The following is a 17,630-nucleotide window of genomic DNA, read 5'->3' on the forward strand; positions in this document are numbered from 1 at the left end:
TCACGCCATGTCATTACGTGCCGTAAGGATATATCCTACAGAGTGTGGAGTTTAAGTCTGACGAAACGAATGTAGATTTTTGAAATGTTTGTACCACTTTAAACGGATGGGTCTGTGCAAATGATTTATCGCTATGAAAAGTATATACGCCTGCTTAAGCACGTGGGGTGGGCCACTCATCTTTGTTAGTGGCCCTGAACAAGTTGGTGGAGATGTTGCATTCCCATGGCAGGGTCAAACTTCTCGACGCAAAACTATCGTTGATTCCCCCATAAAAGCGGTGCTTATTTTACCAATCCAATAAGAATGACGGGTAGTTGACTGCTGGCAGTGAGTTGCAAACTCTGACCACACAGCCACCAAGCAAGGTATGTTTATATAAGGTGAAGGTGCGGCGCTGAAATCGCTTGCTCACTCCAGTGCAGGCGGATGTGTCTCCGCTACAGGGAGCTCAATAGAGCCCCACCAGAGGGTATTTGGCCTACTCTGTCACACTGGCCAGATGTGTTGGAAGAGCTGGGGGGTACCCACACTTTACCCCACCACACTCGACCTGCCCCATCGAAGAGCCGCGGCACACCCATTTATCCTGCAGGGTGGACAGAGTGGGATTCAGGAAATGTGCCCCATCGATTCACTTCCACACGGGGAGTTTGAATCAAAGTCGTGACCAGTCCAATGTGTGAACCATCACAACATGGCAGCATCTACCATGTATGTAATCCTATGTATTACTAAGGCATGTTATCGCACAATATTAATGCTTCTATTCTTAATGAAAGTGCAAACTTTTATGCTTAAGTCAGGAGTGAAGTGCACGCACAACCACATTTTCGACACGTGTGCATTTTTTTTCACACGCACACACACACACTTTTGATTATGTCCTCATGCTGGATTCCATCGGATATCTCATAAGTCAGCGAATATGACACTTGTGTGACCATTTCAGATCTGGTCTCCAATGTTGCAGCCAAGCGGAGGTTGGCACGGATTGTTTCTTTGGAATTTCCTCATGGCGCGTTCCTAACGCTTCCTAAATCATCTTCTTCTCCTGACCCATCTCAGTGCTGAACTCATTTTGTATTGTACAGTCACACACACGCTGGGAGACTATGGCAGGGCTGTCTCGTGTGATACTTTTAAGTAGGCATCTGACAGAATGCTTCCGTACAGTCGTTGACTCAGAAACAACATGAATATTACATACCCATCCGTCTAACATTACAGTGCTAAAACTTTCTTTTTATTTTTTATTGTCGGCCAGTGGTTTCATTTGTTCTCTGGACCGCATGCCATTGTAAACCAAAATGATTTGTGCGTGAATCGCTAACTCTTGCTGTCGTTTTTTTCGAATCTCATTGCGGGCTATATTTATTTATTTATGAGCTATTTTCTTGGTGCAAAACTACGTGCATGCTAATTCACTCGGTTGGGTTTGTGGTCGAGCCAGCTGCTAATGCAGGACAGTGGTTGACATCTCACCATGGTAGCGGTTAACTACCTCATCTGGTATACACGAGGTCGTGGGTTGGATCCCGACCGTGATGCCTGTATTTCTCTGGGTCCTCTGATTTTCCACTCCACATTTAGGAATATGTGTTTAGAATATTTGGCTGCTATAAATTTCCACATGATGAGCCACTTCGATGAGCTATCATTTGTGGCCAGGCCACTTCTGAAAAAGAGCTGAATAGCTCAGTGGGCCTTACCTGGTAAAATACTAATTGTTTATTCGTTTAGTTTTTTAAATTATAAATTTCGACTGAAGGCAAATAGCTCTGAGACCCAGACACTGAAAAGAGTCCTGAGACTCGCTGAGCTTTTCATCGATAAATCAGTGGTGAAAAGAGAAAGTGTCTCCACGTTAAAATTAGCCCTGCAGCGGCACTCATCCCTCTTGGTGGCTCAGAGCCAATAGTGGAAATTCCATTTTTTATGGAAGTCATCAAATCGCCAATATATTTAGTACGCTTGGTTATTTGCACCATTCTTAGGGCGCAAGGCTATTTATGAAGGCACTGTTTTACAGATGATCATCGTCTCAAGTAGTTTACTGCACAGAACAACTCTGCTGACTGTCCGCAAAAGAGGGATGATGGGCTGCTGTCAATTACCAATCAGAGGGTGACCTTTAGACATTCCAATTGTTGCTTAAGTGTCAGTATAACAGTGCACGCCTGGGCAGATCCACATCGTTAAAAATCCTGACAATTATCTCCAAGGTTATCAGCAAGTGTAAAACAGGTAAAAAAATTAGGAACATGGGTCAGCATTTTAATTAACATCCACGTTGTATATACATTTAAGATATGCACCCATAGCTAGAATCCATTGGGACAGGCACTTGATTGAACCAATGCAGCAGTAACAGTCAAGGAGGAGTGAATTGTTGAACATCTGCATCTTGAGAGTGACTGTGCAGGGTTTGCTCAGTTATCTGAAATGTGGCCAATTATCCATCTGTGATCACTCCCCAGTGTCAGCTGCTAGGTTTCCAATTCACATTTGTTTGTTAATTCAAATAAGTACCGCTTAGTTGAATAAAGGCGATTTGGAAAATCTATAGGGTTGGTCAAAATGTATGGGTCCTATTTCTGAACGTTATTTTTTTTTCTAAATATATATTTATCAAATAAATGCATTTCGAATACAGTGAATAACTTTAAAAGCACGTGACAGACTGCTCCCATTTCTTCTAAGATGTCTGGCCAACATGGAAGAGTAGGCCAAAAATACTCCCTGGAGGGGCTCTCTAAGAGTTCTGTCCAGTGGAGGCTTCTCCACTAGCAGTGGCTTGAGCAAGACAACGCAGGGCTGCACCTTTGATTTTTACTTTAAAACAAGACATCAATAACAGCACACGGTGGCATGAGCGGCCATTAAGAAAACATTCATCCATTTTGGCAAACAGAAAATGTATGCAACTCATTTGAATGAAAAAACAGGGCAACCTTGACTCAAGCAGGCCAAGTCATTTTTCCTCATTCTTAATGGTAAAAACCCCGTAAGTGTGGGTGTACTGTATATATATTTCTGTCTTTGTGGAGAGTGGTGGCAGAGTGGTTAACACACCCCAGCAACTAGAGTTTGATTCCCGCTCAAGACAAGTAACAGTGGCAAATATATGAACCGGTTCTAGACCTCCCCGAGGTCGACTCAGCTTTAAAAAAATTAGTAGCTAAATGTGGTCTGTAAACATCAGCACCGGGGGAGACAAAGGCAGCCGGGTATGGTGCTGGCCACACACACCATCACACGTCGTGCCGGCTTTAATCGGCGTACGCTAACCCCACTTGCTCCAGCAGCCTACATTTTGCCTTTGTGCAAGTGTCCGTGTGTATATGGGGAGCGGTAGTGCAGCGGTTAGCGCACTGCGCCACGAACCCAGCAACCCGTATTCGATTCCCGCTCACGGCCACCAACACCAGTGACAATTATCTGAACCGGTCCTGGGCCTCCCCTACGTTGACTCAAGACTCAAATGAGTACCTGTCGCGGTGTGTAAACATCGCCACTGGGGAGACAAAGGCGGTCGGGCGTGGTGCTAGCTACGCACCCCCTCGTGTGCCGTGCCGGCTTTCATAGGTGCTCGTCAATTGGACAGTCTGTAAAGGGTATTATGGGGGAGCTTTGTCTTCGTGTGTGTGTGTGCTGGTTGGTTCGGGGGGGTTGCGTACCGCGTTCCATGACGGTGGTTGCCTCCTCGAAGGCGGCGGCACCCAGACCTGCGTGTGTGCGTGCCCGCACGTACACCTTGTAGCGGCCGTTTGGAGGAAGGTCTCGCAGGGTCCAACTGGAGGCGTTCGCCGTGGGGATGTCGACGCTCTTCAGCGGGCCCAGCTCATACGTGTAGTTGACTTAAGGGAGGCAAACGCACGGACGGACGGACACACGCACAGAGAGACGGAGAACAGGACGTACAAAGAGTTTGATTGTGCTATGTTACGTTGCAGGCGCAGTTTTGTCAATTGGCCGGTCGTGACCGGTGGGGTAGAGTGTGGGTTTCCTCTGCCTCTTACAAGATGTCTGGCCGGCATGGGAGAGTAGACCACATACCCTCTAGAGATGTTCTCCAGAGCTTCTGCCAGCAGTGGCATGAGCACGTGTTTTCATGGCTGCACCTTTACTTTTTACATTGCATCGCCGGATAGTGAGAAATAGCGATAGCTTGAGAAGGCCTTCATCCAGCAATGGATCGATCGTGTTTGATTATTATTCGGTTTTATGTACATGGGATGGGGTACAGGCAAAATGATACATATTTAGAACATACATTTCCTGTTTATTGACCATCATATTTCAAAGGTGAAAAACACATTCCTGCGGAGGGAGCTGGTAGGAACGTTGGGTTGCTCGTTCAATGGCCAGGGTCAACGGCGGCGTGGTGTATTCCGCAAATATGGCCGACTGTGAGGGCGGGCACAAGCCGGCGTGAGTAGGTTAAACGTTGAGTTTTATAAGGGCACCACGGGGTGACCAGCCCCTCCCCACCCCTCCCACCCCCCACCCAGCCCCACCCTCCCCTCCCCAGCCTCCCCACCCAGCCCCTCCCTACCCTCCCCTCCCCACCCAACCCCACCCCTCCAATTTTTTGATGCGCGAACGGACGGACACAATAATCCCCTGTGGGCTGGTGTAACCAGGAGGTACCTACCAGTATAACTAAAAAACAAGTACAAATTTGTAAGCAGTCAACTGTGGATGTTTTATGGAAAGACTGGCAGTTTCCATAAACACGTGTGATTACCACCATTCGTGCTGAGCCGTCATTGGGAATGAGTATCAGCGAATGCTCATCCGAGTAGGAAGACACATTGACTTTATATATTTTTTCACATTTTCCTAATCCTCAAGTGTGTAATAAAGAACATCAACGATGACTTTTCTAAATCAATTTAACGTGACAAGAATGTCAAATTATAACCAAACGGAACAATTTATACAAGTATACACAGATATATATATCTGACAAAGCCATTTGCTCCTGGAAAAAAAAAACTGGCTTCTCCGACTCACAAGATGGTTCCCAAGGCCTTTGAAGGAGACATTCATCACTTATCGTGGCTGAGAGCCATTCCATTCAGTGCTCATTGGCTCTCACGTCGCGTCAATCAACCCTCCCTCGTTCGTTCCAGCCGGTCGTGCATTGGACCCCTTAGATTCGTCGGTGGGGTGCAATTGTTGTTTTGTTCTGCGTGCAGAACACGCAGACTTGAGAGTGCAGACTTTGACAGCGGAGCTCATAAATCATTCTCCCCCGACCCAACCCCCACTTCCCCCCCCCCCCTGCAAGGTGTCACTATTTCTCGGCAAAAAGGTGGCGGGACTTTCGGCGTTGCACGTGGCCGCCCAATGTCGTGTGTGTCGGGTTTGGACAGCCGTCTGTCACGAAGAGCTCCTCCGGTCACGATGGATCACTTGGCTTCCATCTTCGCCGCTTGAACGCTATATTCACCGAGCGCTCATTTTAAACATGTTCTACACCATTATGGCACGCAATTGTTCGCGTGTGTGTGTGCATAACGCTGTGGGGATCCGTGATGTCGCGGTTTGCACGCCGCGTTCCGAACCCGGCGATCTGAGTTCCATCCCCGCACATGGCCAACACTTGGGATGAATATCTGAACTGGTCCTGGGCATTCCCTAGGTCGACTCAGCCTCAAATGAGTCCCTGGTGTGGTGTGTAAATATCGTCACTGGGGAGACAATGGTGGTCAGGCATGGTGCTGGCAACCCACTCAATGCCAGCCTTCATAAGTGCTCGCTAACAGCACTTACCCTAACAGTCTGTTAGAGGTTATATGAGCGACCTTTGTCTTTGTGTGTGTATGCGAGTTTGTACGTGCGCCTGCAAACGTGTGCACGCATGCAGGTACACGTGTCGACAGACATTCAAATACTTACACTCAACAACAAAACTACCATTAGCCATTAAGTGGTGGTGATATCACCACAGCACTTGTGCCAGGCTCGGTGCAATTGAAGCCACGTGAAGTGTGAAAGGCTCGCTGGCAGGAGGTTACGGAACAGACCCAGGAGCCATGGGTTCATCTGATCAAATCACGCCGAATGCGTCCGGTCTCATCTCACAAACTAACAGGGCTGATCTTGGATTGTGCTTGTGTGGGTGACCTCAATGCAACAACAGTTGCGCTGCTCATCCTTCATCTGAAAAGTGTGTAAAGTTCAAATCGTGGTCGTGGATTTTCTCAACCCATCATCCTTCTGGGGGTCGATAAAACTAGTTGTAAAAATAAACGTTTCCCTGTCATAGGAATGTGGAATTTACATCCCTGGCTCAGGGCTACATATGGATACGAGCTCTGGTTGATGCTATATTGAGGTTCCACATGTTATGAGCATAGAGCATAAATATACACTTAGAGGCACACGTGTCGCTGTCTAACCATACGGGACAGCGCTGCAATTATTTGCTACAAGTTTGTTATGCAAGAATTCTATTTCAAGGTGTCTGCAGGCAATGCCGAGTTTTATCTTTGAGCATCTCAATGCGCCCATCCTATCCATTCGGATCAACACCACGTGCTGATGTTCGCTGCTCTGTATTCCTAACCAGTGCAACCTTGACGATGCCCTGCCTGTCGTTATTCAGACGGGACCCCACTGAGCTCGGTCGTTGTTTCTGATTCACTAAGTGAGGTCTTACATCTGCCCGTTTTTGTCTGCCGGCAGGGCTGTCTTTCTGAATAGGTTGGCCATGTAAATATCTGGCTGATTTGCTCAGTGAATAGCTTATACGTATTAGTTATCTTTCTTTCTGTGATTTTATATCACTATACGTGCAGTTATTTACGTGAAAAAGTTTCTCTTTATCTGTAAAAATGTATAGTGCTATCTCTCTGTGTCTGGCTCAATATGAGTTATGTTTGTTCGAGACATGCTTATCTGTTTCCATGTGTTGACATTATCAACTTAACATATATTTACACGTCTATTTCTAATCAGAAATAGCTGTATGTCGATCTACAAATATGTCTGCAAGTTTGCATGAAAGTTTAATAGTGACTTATTTTTTTAAATATTAAAACACAAGAAAATATCCCCATCCACTCATGTTAACTCTTGTTATCGATTGCAACTTTGATGGTGCTGTTTGTTACTGACTGCTCAACAACCGTGCTCACAACACCAAGGTATGACTATTGAGACATCGTCACAAATGCACTTACAAATATGTTTCTTAGTTACAAAGAAGAGATTGTAATGATATCAATATATTTTCTTTTACCAGGTAAGGCCCACTGAGCTATATCGCTATTTTTTCAGAAGCAACCTGCCTATCACAAATGACAGCTCAACGAAGTGGCTCATCGCGTGGACATTTACAGCAGCCAAATATTCTAAATGCATGTTTCTAAATGCGGAGGGGGAAAACCGGAGAAAAATCCACGGGGAGAGAGACACGCAAACTCCAAATATACAGAACACGTTCGCCATTCTTGTCGCGTGAGCATTGTTAATGCGACGCTCATGGCAAAGCTAAGCCCGAGTCAGGTCAACCAGTGAAACTCTGACACGAGAATGCACTTTCTTCACTCGTAAATGTCGACAGACAAGCTGAATGAAAAGTCAGACATTTCCAACAGTTGTACGCCAAGGAATTCTCCAAGCAGGATCCACATTGTACATATTTCACATTTGATAGCAAAGTTTACTGGAATGCCATGGCTTTCGTTTGGAAAAACAATCACTATTATCAAGCATGAATACAAGTCTTTGATTTACTGGGTCTCAGAGGGTCCTGCTGAGGATGTTTTATCAATTAAAATGCACGCAGAAGTAAAGCAAATTGCCTCGAGAAACCTCACACCATATGATCCATGAAAACAACAACAGCTATAAAAATATGTTAGCCAACTTCTTGCTGTGCTACGATACTTTCAACTACTAGGCACCTCATCGTCCTGCAGAAGGTTCACGCACTGTGATGCTTTCTGCATAATCTACGAGTCTTGCTTGCAAAGTTCTGGGTTTGAGCAAGTAGCCTGCTGCCCTTCCACTGCACCTCCGATTAGCATGGTTGGCTATGTACGGTGTGAAAGAAGTTCAACGTACATACATACAAGCAACATTATCTCTCCTCTTTATACGTACAGATCCCATCATCATCTCTATAATAATGATACCCCACCTCCTTTGCAGTACATCTAGAGGCACCCTGCAGCATGGACAGCTTAGTGGCAGCTGTTTCCTGTGAGGCAAGAGGGCATTAGTCGGCCAGTAGGGGACGATTTTCATATGTGGCTTCCCAATTGAGTAATTTGCAAATAAACAGACAATGGAGGCGCAAAGGCATGTGGATGCTTTATAAATAAATAACTGTTCTACCCACCCCCCCCACATCATTTAATTTGAAATACATCGCAGCTTGCACAAGCTGCCACGTGAGTGCTATTCACGAACATCCATTAAACAAGCACCAGGGACCGGTTTTGTGGAAGACAATTTTTTCACGGACGGACGGACGGGGGGTCTCCAGCGACGTTTGTTTTTTACTCATTTTGGCTAGGGTGAGCTTGTGGGCTCACCAAAACTGTGACTGAGACGAGTGCGCAGTGCGGGAAAGAGTCGCGGACGGAAGTGGTAAATAAGGCAAAAAAGATATACACACAAAAGACCAAGACCCCCCATATAGCCTTAATAGACTATAGGAGCAAGTACTGTTCACGAGCACCTACAAAGGCTGGCACGACACAGAACCACGCCCAACCGCCTTTGTCTCCGCAGTTGTGATGTTTACACACCGCACCAGGTACTCATTTAAGGCTGAGTCGACCTAGGGGAGGCCCAGGACCGGTTTACACAATCGTCCCTGGTGGTTGCCAGGAGCAGGAATGGAACTCTTGTCACCAAGTTCGTAGTGCAGTGCGCTAACCGCTACACTACCACTCCCCACACACACTCACACAGATAGACACGCAATTTTCCTGCAGCGATCAACTAAAAAAATGTAAGCAAGCTGCTTAAAGTGGCTGTAACGAAATCAATTGTCCAGCCACACAGCTAAATGGGATATGTTAATGCTAGGCTGCACAATTGCTTGAGGCTCTCATGTAGTATAAATTTCGATTTAAAGCTTTCGTGACTGCAGGGATTCATCTTCTTGGTTCTTTTGGTAAAGTCACGTAGAAGGGAAGTAATAAAATAATAAAAATAAAACATAATAAAATAAAATAATTCTCACGACGTTTCGGCTACAACGCAAGCAGGTGAAGACGGCTGCTTGCGTTGTGGCCGAAACGTCGTGAGAATTATTTTATTTTATTATGTTTTATTTTTATTATTTTATTACTTCCCTTCTACGTGACTTTACCGAAAGAACCAAGAAGATGCTCTCATGTAGTGTTTCAGACACAAGCAGCAAAAGGCCGAGTGGGAAGGGGCTGGTGGAATTTAGCGGACCGGGTAGAACTCGGATCAGCCGAGTACTCTCGCCAAGGTTGGGTGCCATGATGTGCGAAATATTGATGCCTGTATATTTGGAGTTTGTGTGTTCTCGCTGTGGTCGCGTGGATTTTTCTCCGGGTCCTCCAGTTTTTCCCTCCACATTTTCAATCAACGTGCATTTAGAGAATTCTGCTGCTATAAATGTCCACGTGATAAGCCACTTCGTTGAGCAATCATATGTGGCCAGGTCGCATCTGAAAAAAAGAGCTGTACAGCTCAGTGGGCTTGACCTGGTAAAATAAAAACAATATTTGAGTTGAGTTGCTCTTGTGAACTAAATTAAGCGTATTTTTTTTCTATCTGCTCCGTCAAGTGCTATGCATTAGGCAGTTGCTAAGATGCTGCGCTCATCGCAATCTGTGGGGAGCGCCGGGCACTTAGGGTGCCATTACTCAGGGCCAGGCTTGTGGTTGAATTAAACATGCAACCACGGCGTGTTTTTAGGGCAAATGCACATTGAAGGTACAGTATTCTATTTCTACAGTTTATGTTTACTCTGCTCTTGTCCTGTCCCTGAGTGCTAGAACAAACCGTATCTCTTTTTTTCCCTATTATTTTATTTATTTCAGTTTCACATTCAGTAAGTGTACCTCACATTTTCTTTCTCAGATGTTTTCACCTCAAGAATGTAGGGCAGTTAAATTAATTTTACTGAAAGGGGTCATTGTACCTAGGGATGTATTGGCAAGTGGATTGTGCCTTGTCCTCACAAGAGGAGTTCTTCCAAACGTGTAATGTGCCGCCAACAGTTTTTTTTTATTTCACTTTCAACATCAATTTGTTTATTTAGTAACACTACTTAGTGATTGACGGGTTTTCTGTTACTAATTAGCTCCTGTTCGGTCACTTTTCATATGCCAAAAAAACATCTTTAAAATGTAATTCTCATCAGATCCCTTGGTGTTAAAGTGCAGTCTCCAACCCTTATTAACTCCAACCCTAATATATTTCGGGCCTTTCTTTATGTGCAAGGAAAAAGGGCCATTGCTGAAAACATCGCCGAATATCTATTTTTTTTCCTTTACCACAGCGTTATTGACGAATGCGCCGAGTTTCCTGTGGTAGAAATGATTACCTCATTGCAGTGTATAAATACCAGCCCTGCGATACAATCGAGTGTTGCTGGCCACATCTGCCCGTCAGGTGCTAGCATCACTTGCCCTGACAGGTATGACGCTAAATGGGAAATACGGTGTTTGCCTACGCCTGTGTGCTGCTATGTCGGAAGAGTCTTTTATTGCACTTCCCAGAAAACGAAGTCGCCATAGCACTCGAGGATGTTAAAACGAAACTATATCCTTATAATTGTAACGGGGTGTTCACAGCACAGGCAGGCGGGATGCGTTTCGATGTGATGGCATTTTAATGCATGCAGTGGAGTGGAATATAATGCTTTTCGTGCTTAAGCAACGTTGTTGTTCAGAGCATGAGCATTTCCCAGAAGAGGATGTATGTGGGGCACATCCTGCCCAATGCATATTGAACGATGCTCAGCCCATATATAACATTTCCTTCCTGGCTGTTAATCCCTGCGCACGGCTGAAAGGCCAATTATGCAAATTTGTGACAGCTCATTCATTATAGACTACGTGCGCGTATCTCTAGATGAAACATTCAATCTCTTTTGGGTCACAACCCAAGCCCCAGATGGTTGATTTTTGACATGTATGGGTAAAGACTGCACAAAGGGAATTTAAATGACTTTGACTTTTTTCCCTAATCACTGCTTAGAACCTTTATGCCATCATTATTTCATTTCATATCATTTATTATGCATAGATTCACTCAGACACTGTGTTTTACAGCAGAGTCCAGCACTCAGTGTGGCATCTTATATTTAGCATTTTAAATTAAGTCTAGCAATCATCGTGTTAAGTCAAAGTGTCACCATGTTCAGACGAGTATGGGTGGCACTCGTCTCAGCTGGGTTACCCGAGGCAATGCGAATTCCACATTCTCACGGCGCAGATCAAAGTGGTTCTTAGCCTGGGGTGTTCACGCACCCCCTAGGGTGTGAGACGTGGCCAGATTTTTTTAGAAGGTAAATCATCGAAACACAAATTAAGCATGGGCACGTAAGTACAGCTACTTTTTTTCATCAAACCTATGTATGTATTAACATTATACATTTATTTTTTACGATTGAGAGCCAAAAGGTGAAAGACCACTGGCATAGACCAATTTGTCCACAGGATGAGTAATGTTTAATTCCCACAGTAGTACTTTATATCCACACTGGAGAGATGATGGGGCTGAGCTAACTCTTAACCAGGTGTTTAACTCACAACAATTTGACTGGGAGTCAAGCACTTAAACTTGTTTTACAAGTATATGATACGCGTTTGTGTTTTTGAATATAAATGAAAAAAACAACACAAAGACTATCACAGATAAATAGACATATTCAGTTGTTATGAAAAATAAATTAGAAAACACAGCAATTTTGCAACATACCTCCTGGTAGTTATTGTTGAATATTCACGCTTCAAATGTGTACACTACAATGAAAGAATCCACATCGTTTTGACGGATGGCCTGAGCAGTGTTACCATATGTAAAACAAAACAAAAATCGATATTGTAACACGTTGGCAATGACCATGAATGGTTAAATCAGCCGGGCATTCCGGTCACGTCTGCTGCCTTGCTGGTGGCACTGCAGGCTTCGTGAGCGCGAGTGAGAGCCTGAAATAGTTACACCTCCCCAAGCCCCCCAGCCGACAGTGAACTTGCGTTAAATTTAACCACTCGCAGGGTACGCCTCGACATCACATGGGCCGGGCTGATGGCTTCGCTGACCAATAGCAATAATCATGATTGACAGCAGGAGGTCATCGTGACCACAACTTGTTTATCCCACTGCACCTCTCGCCAATGCATCCTTCCTTTGGGCCAGATCCTGCAACTGATGTTGATACCTGATCTTCCAAGGTTCCTCCTTGCAGTCTCATCCTCACTAATCTGGCTTTTGGTCTTTTCCTAAGTCACCGATCTCGGTCTGTATTGGAAACCTGCCCTACTTCGTCCGCCACACGTGCCCAACTCACTACAACCTCCTCTTCATTATTGCATCTACGATACTTTCTTGTCGGCATGTGATAGTGCATTCCTTCATCAATTAAAAAACATTGATAGGTACACTACGTGGATTTGATTGTGCACGCAAAAAATTATTTTTTTATACGCAAATTATATGATGTTAAATCTAGCCAATCAAATTAGCCACTTAAAAACAAGAAACATTGCAAACAAAATGATAAAAATTTGACAAAAAAAGAAGTGATTCATGAATATGAATGTAAATTGCAACTCACTGCATTGCCAGTGGATTATGAAATGCCTGTTTTGCCATGTTTCATTCTGAAGCTGTGCTTTGCTTATCCGATCCTGTCATGAAGTTCCAAGGATCCTCTGCATGCACATATACTCAAACTCCACACCATTATTTTATAGTTACTTTGTAAAATTCCAGCTTTCTGACATGTACTGTAGCACACATTACTCCAATCCAGAACACACGACTTTTACCTGCATGACAAGTGTGCTGATAATGCAAAACTTACATTACTTACTTAATGTAAAACTTACATTAACATTAGTCAAGAGTCGTACCGAGGTGCATGCTTATGGCTCCAATTTGTTGGAAAACGCTTGTCAATAAAACACTTTTTTTTTTACCAGGTAAGACCCACTGAGCAATATAGCTCTGTTTCATAAGCGACCTGATCACAAATGATAGCCCAACGAAGTGGCTTATCACATGCAAATTTATAGCAGCCAAATACTCTCAACGTATGTTTTCTAAATGTGGAGGGAAGAACCAGAGGACCCAGAGAAAAATCTACGTGACCACGTGGGAAAACATGCAAAAAACTCGAAATATACAAAGAAGTAAACAACTCGCCACCATGGTACCCATGCATATGTAGAAAATAAATCTCATTTGAGATTTTTTTGAAATCACTGATATTCAAGTCATGCTGCCAGAGACATGATATGAAAAAAAAATGTCCATTCAGAACTGCAATATTACAGTATGCCAAGGAATGACCCAGGAAGATAATGCCACAAATCTGGAGACGCTTCAATAGGGTCTCTCGACCCCAACACCAGAACGCATCCTTTAATCAGCTTGTAGAATGTTTAACTACATGCCAGTCATCGAATACATTTGAACATGACAAAATATATTTGGTGACAGTGCATTTGTTATCAATGGTTTGTGTGCTGTCATAGGCGACTGGGGCTGCCATCAAAATCTCATTGCAATTCAGAATCTCGATTGGCCAAGGGTAGCCGAAACATCGATCCAGAGCCACGGTCATCAGTCATGGCTCAGTATTCCGACACGGCCGTTACGAGCCATCTGAGCTGTCTATCCACCAGCATAAAAGCACCGATGTATTGCATTTATTTTATGCATAGAATACTTACTTTAAGTATAAATCGGATAACTCATGTATTGGAGTTTGAAAATAGGATTCATGTTTGGTTTAGAATTGCCCCATTTTAGAGGAACCTCATAAATTACAATGATCGCTAAGTTGTTGAGTGTTAATCTTGAACGCTGTGATGAAGGATGCATCATTGCAGAGATGCATTCCGCTCCTCAAGGTTGTTGCTATACGTCAACATCCTTCATACGAAGAACACTGATTGAGACTGAAATTAAGAATGAAGAAATGTATGGTATCAAGGTCAATTCAGGTCAATTCAGTCAAGTCAATGAGTGTGGGGTGGAGCTCATTGCCAATGGCAGCCTTTGGTAGAAATTCCTCATTCTTCTGGCAGTGGCCAGTATCTTCTGGTAACCACTGTCAAAAAAGGACGTTTACAAATATAAAACAAACACTGGTACTAATGAGTGCGCTTATGGTGGATTTAAAAAAAAATAAAATACGTTAAGATCGCAGGACATTACAGCTTTACTGTTAATCTGGTTAGTTTGAAAGTTAGCTGGCTCAATTTAGACATTGTAAATGGTGTGGGAATGTGTGCATCCGTGTCCGAATGAAACACGAACTCACGAGCTTTTGTCCGAACTTAAAAAATGTGACCCATTAAGCACTGAACGATGGCGTGAAAGCAAAACGGAGGTGTAAGTGGAATATTTGTTTAATGAGCATAATTACTGAGCAGATGCTGTAGCTTGATGTTAACGTTGTTTGTGTTTGTTGTTGGTGCTGGTGATATAATTTCCTTAATCATGCTAATTATGATTACACGTACACATCTAGAATACAACAATTTGTGCTACTTAACTCAAAACTACTTAAAGCGAACTCTAATTTCCCACAGATATAATGTTAAAATCAGGGGTTGCGTTCCTCGTCGACGCTTCTGAAGAAAACAAATGTGCGACTAAATGTCATGAAGTGTACAAAAATGCATATGATTTATAAGTTTGACGTACATTTTTACGTAGAAAAATTTGGTGGAACGCACTGTTGCGTGTACAGTACGGTATTGCATTGCAAAACTTCAAATTTTGCACGGTGTATGCATTCCTTGTTTAAAAATCGCGCAAACTTATTTTTGCGCGTAAAAAAATTACGCATACGCCGAAACATTACACTCACAAGGAAGTATGTTCTCTACTTAATCGGCAACGTATATGCGAAACAACGTTTACAATCACTCCGTGGTTCTGCCTCCACATTATCTCACTTCTCGTATTTGTTATTACATCCCATCTCGGCCCCTGCGTTCACAATCTCTATCATCCCTCACTACGCCTCCCCCTCCCTGTGCTCAGTCACATTTCCACTCCTTCGCCTTCCTGGCTCCTCTCCATTGGAATAAACTCCCACTCCACATCAACACAGGCAACTTCATTAACCATGTTTCGATCCTCCCTTAAGACTCATCTTTTTTCAATAGCGTATTCCTCAACTACTCCCTGTCTTTAAAACCTACTAACATTGCCCCCTCCATCTCCCTATCACCCTTCCTTGCCATCCCTTCACCTCCCGAATACTCATATCCCATGCCTTTGCCCCATCAGCCAATACTAATGTACCATTTATAATTATTGTAAAGCGCTTTAACAAAGCGCTTTATAAAATCCGAGATAAGATAATACGGCAACTTATTACAGGGGATTCCTGTATTCAGATTGTCCTGTCAGAGTAATTCGGTGGGACAAAAGAAATGTCCTCCCACAGTCACGTGACACACGTGACACACTATGCCTGGGAGTGACCCCAGAAGAGGACACTACGAAACTACTTCTGGAATCATTTCAATCAGACACTCTCAATCAGTTCTTGTTAGTGCTCGTTCATACTCTGGAGTAGTGGTTCTCTGCATGGAAGGTTGTTCAATGCAGTATATAGAGAGTTTATACAACTGGATTATGCTGATGTGTGAAAAGTCAACTACCATGATTATCCTGTGAAGTCCATTGTAACCAGACTGAGACCATCAACATGCTGAACTTATGAAACTGTTTTTTTTTTAAAATCGAGGATATCCGTGGTGCCGGCTCATTGCTATGACATGGTCATGATGTGACGCATGGGCCACCAGGCGACTTCTCTTTTACTCTGAAAACATTTGGTCAAGGTCATACTACGTTCAAACATACTCACATATAGACAGCATATGATTGTATGTGTATATATCTAAAGTATATACTGCATATATAGGTAACAGCAACATACTATCGCTAGATCAAAGGATAAGATAAGCATTGCAGTAATATAAAACTATCCGCAAGGTACATGATCACTGTCATCGTCTGCCTAAGCCTACTTCCCACACGAAGCAGTACATCTGCAATATGCCCAAAGTTCAGTAACAATGTCGATCTCAGAGCAAACACAAAGCATAGGCTTAACCATTGAAAAAAAAAAACACATTGTTAAAGGGATACGTTCTTCTGCTGTTGCAGCTTCTCATACATTTAAAGTAAGGCTTATGCTGTTATATCATTAACGCATTGTCTCTCTTCTGGAGCCATTCTCTGACACAGGGTGATACACTATCTGCAGAGTTCTGAATGTAAATATCCCAGAACATTTTTTTACATTTTCATGTTATATCGCACAAAGTATTCACTCACTCTCGATGAGAGATACTTAATCGGTGGCGCCAGGGACCACAGACAAAGCAGAAAGGCAGCAGGCATGCGTTTAGATGGCACCAACAATTTCCAAAGCTCGGCGGTCCTCTATATATGTTAAAGTGTTCTGGGCCAGTTAATGAGTGTTCCCATGTGGGAAAAAACCGGAGCACCTGGAGAAAAGCCACGTGTGTGAGGGGGTAACCCATACAGAGAGAACACGTGGAGTCCACATTTTTTTCTGTACTGCATTCTCCTCGTGAAAAAAAATTGCTGATCAAATAATTGTAATGCAACTGAAAAAAAGCCAAAACTATTATTTGAATATAAGGTTATCCAAACATCCCATGGCTTAAGTTGGCCCGATGCAAACATTGAAACATACTGTAGTGTGATACATTGCACTAACACTAATTCATTCCTAATTCCTCTTGAAAGAGAAATCTCTTTATATATCAAGAGAGTTTGAACATTATCGAAGTAGTCATAAATTAGCACACTGATAGACTGAGTGATTAAATGGAGTAATCAATTGACTCACTCCTGCATTGATACGGCTGGTGTCAGCATAAAAAAAGACTAATTCCAGGCTTAATTATTTGGCCAGGCATAAAAACCAGTATCTTTAAGCTGCAAGCTTTGCATGCCAGAAAATGTGCCATAGTGACTTCATAAATACTCGGACCAGAATTGGCCATCACAGGGCACTGAAGCATGGATATGTGTGGTGATTTACCGGGCAGGCGAACACAGCCCTTAAGTGCCATCTTCAATCACCACAATAGGAGGTTGGTGGCACTGGCGACGTGCAAACCCTGCATGGGATGAATTCTTAAGGCTCTGCCCTCACAATGACCCCTACATATACAGCACCTTGGTTGGTTAATGAGGCAAGTTTCTTTGTTTATGGATGCACACTGGGGGATGTGCATACAGAACACTTGGTGCGTCATGCCTTGGCAAACCCACGAGACCCACGAGATGCACAATTTGAAGGTCACAAGTTCAATTGTCGGTCAGGGGTCAGCTGAGTTCATCATCATCATTATCATCCCTCTGACGTCATAGAAAATTGTAGGGCTCGGAAGTCAATAGTG

At 43.6% G+C, this 17,630-nt stretch overlaps 1 protein-coding gene across 8 annotated transcripts in view; it reads right to left on the reverse strand.

The window, feature by feature from the left end:
* The window catches only part of LOC144934742 (neuronal cell adhesion molecule-like), a 262,783-nt gene that overhangs the window by 17,292 nt on the left and 227,861 nt on the right, over positions 1–17,630 (reverse strand). For all 8 annotated transcript variants that reach the window (XM_078860837.1, XM_078860845.1, XM_078860840.1 and 5 more), the window contains one exon: positions 3,681–3,860. In XM_078860837.1, coding sequence (XP_078716963.1) covers positions 3,681–3,860 — 180 coding nt within the window. The remainder of the gene's footprint in view (positions 1–3,680; positions 3,861–17,630) is intronic.

This window comes from Lampetra fluviatilis, chromosome 11 (assembly GCF_964198595.1).
Source record: "Lampetra fluviatilis chromosome 11, kcLamFluv1.1, whole genome shotgun sequence".
Classification (NCBI taxonomy): Eukaryota; Metazoa; Chordata; class Hyperoartia; order Petromyzontiformes; family Petromyzontidae; genus Lampetra; species Lampetra fluviatilis.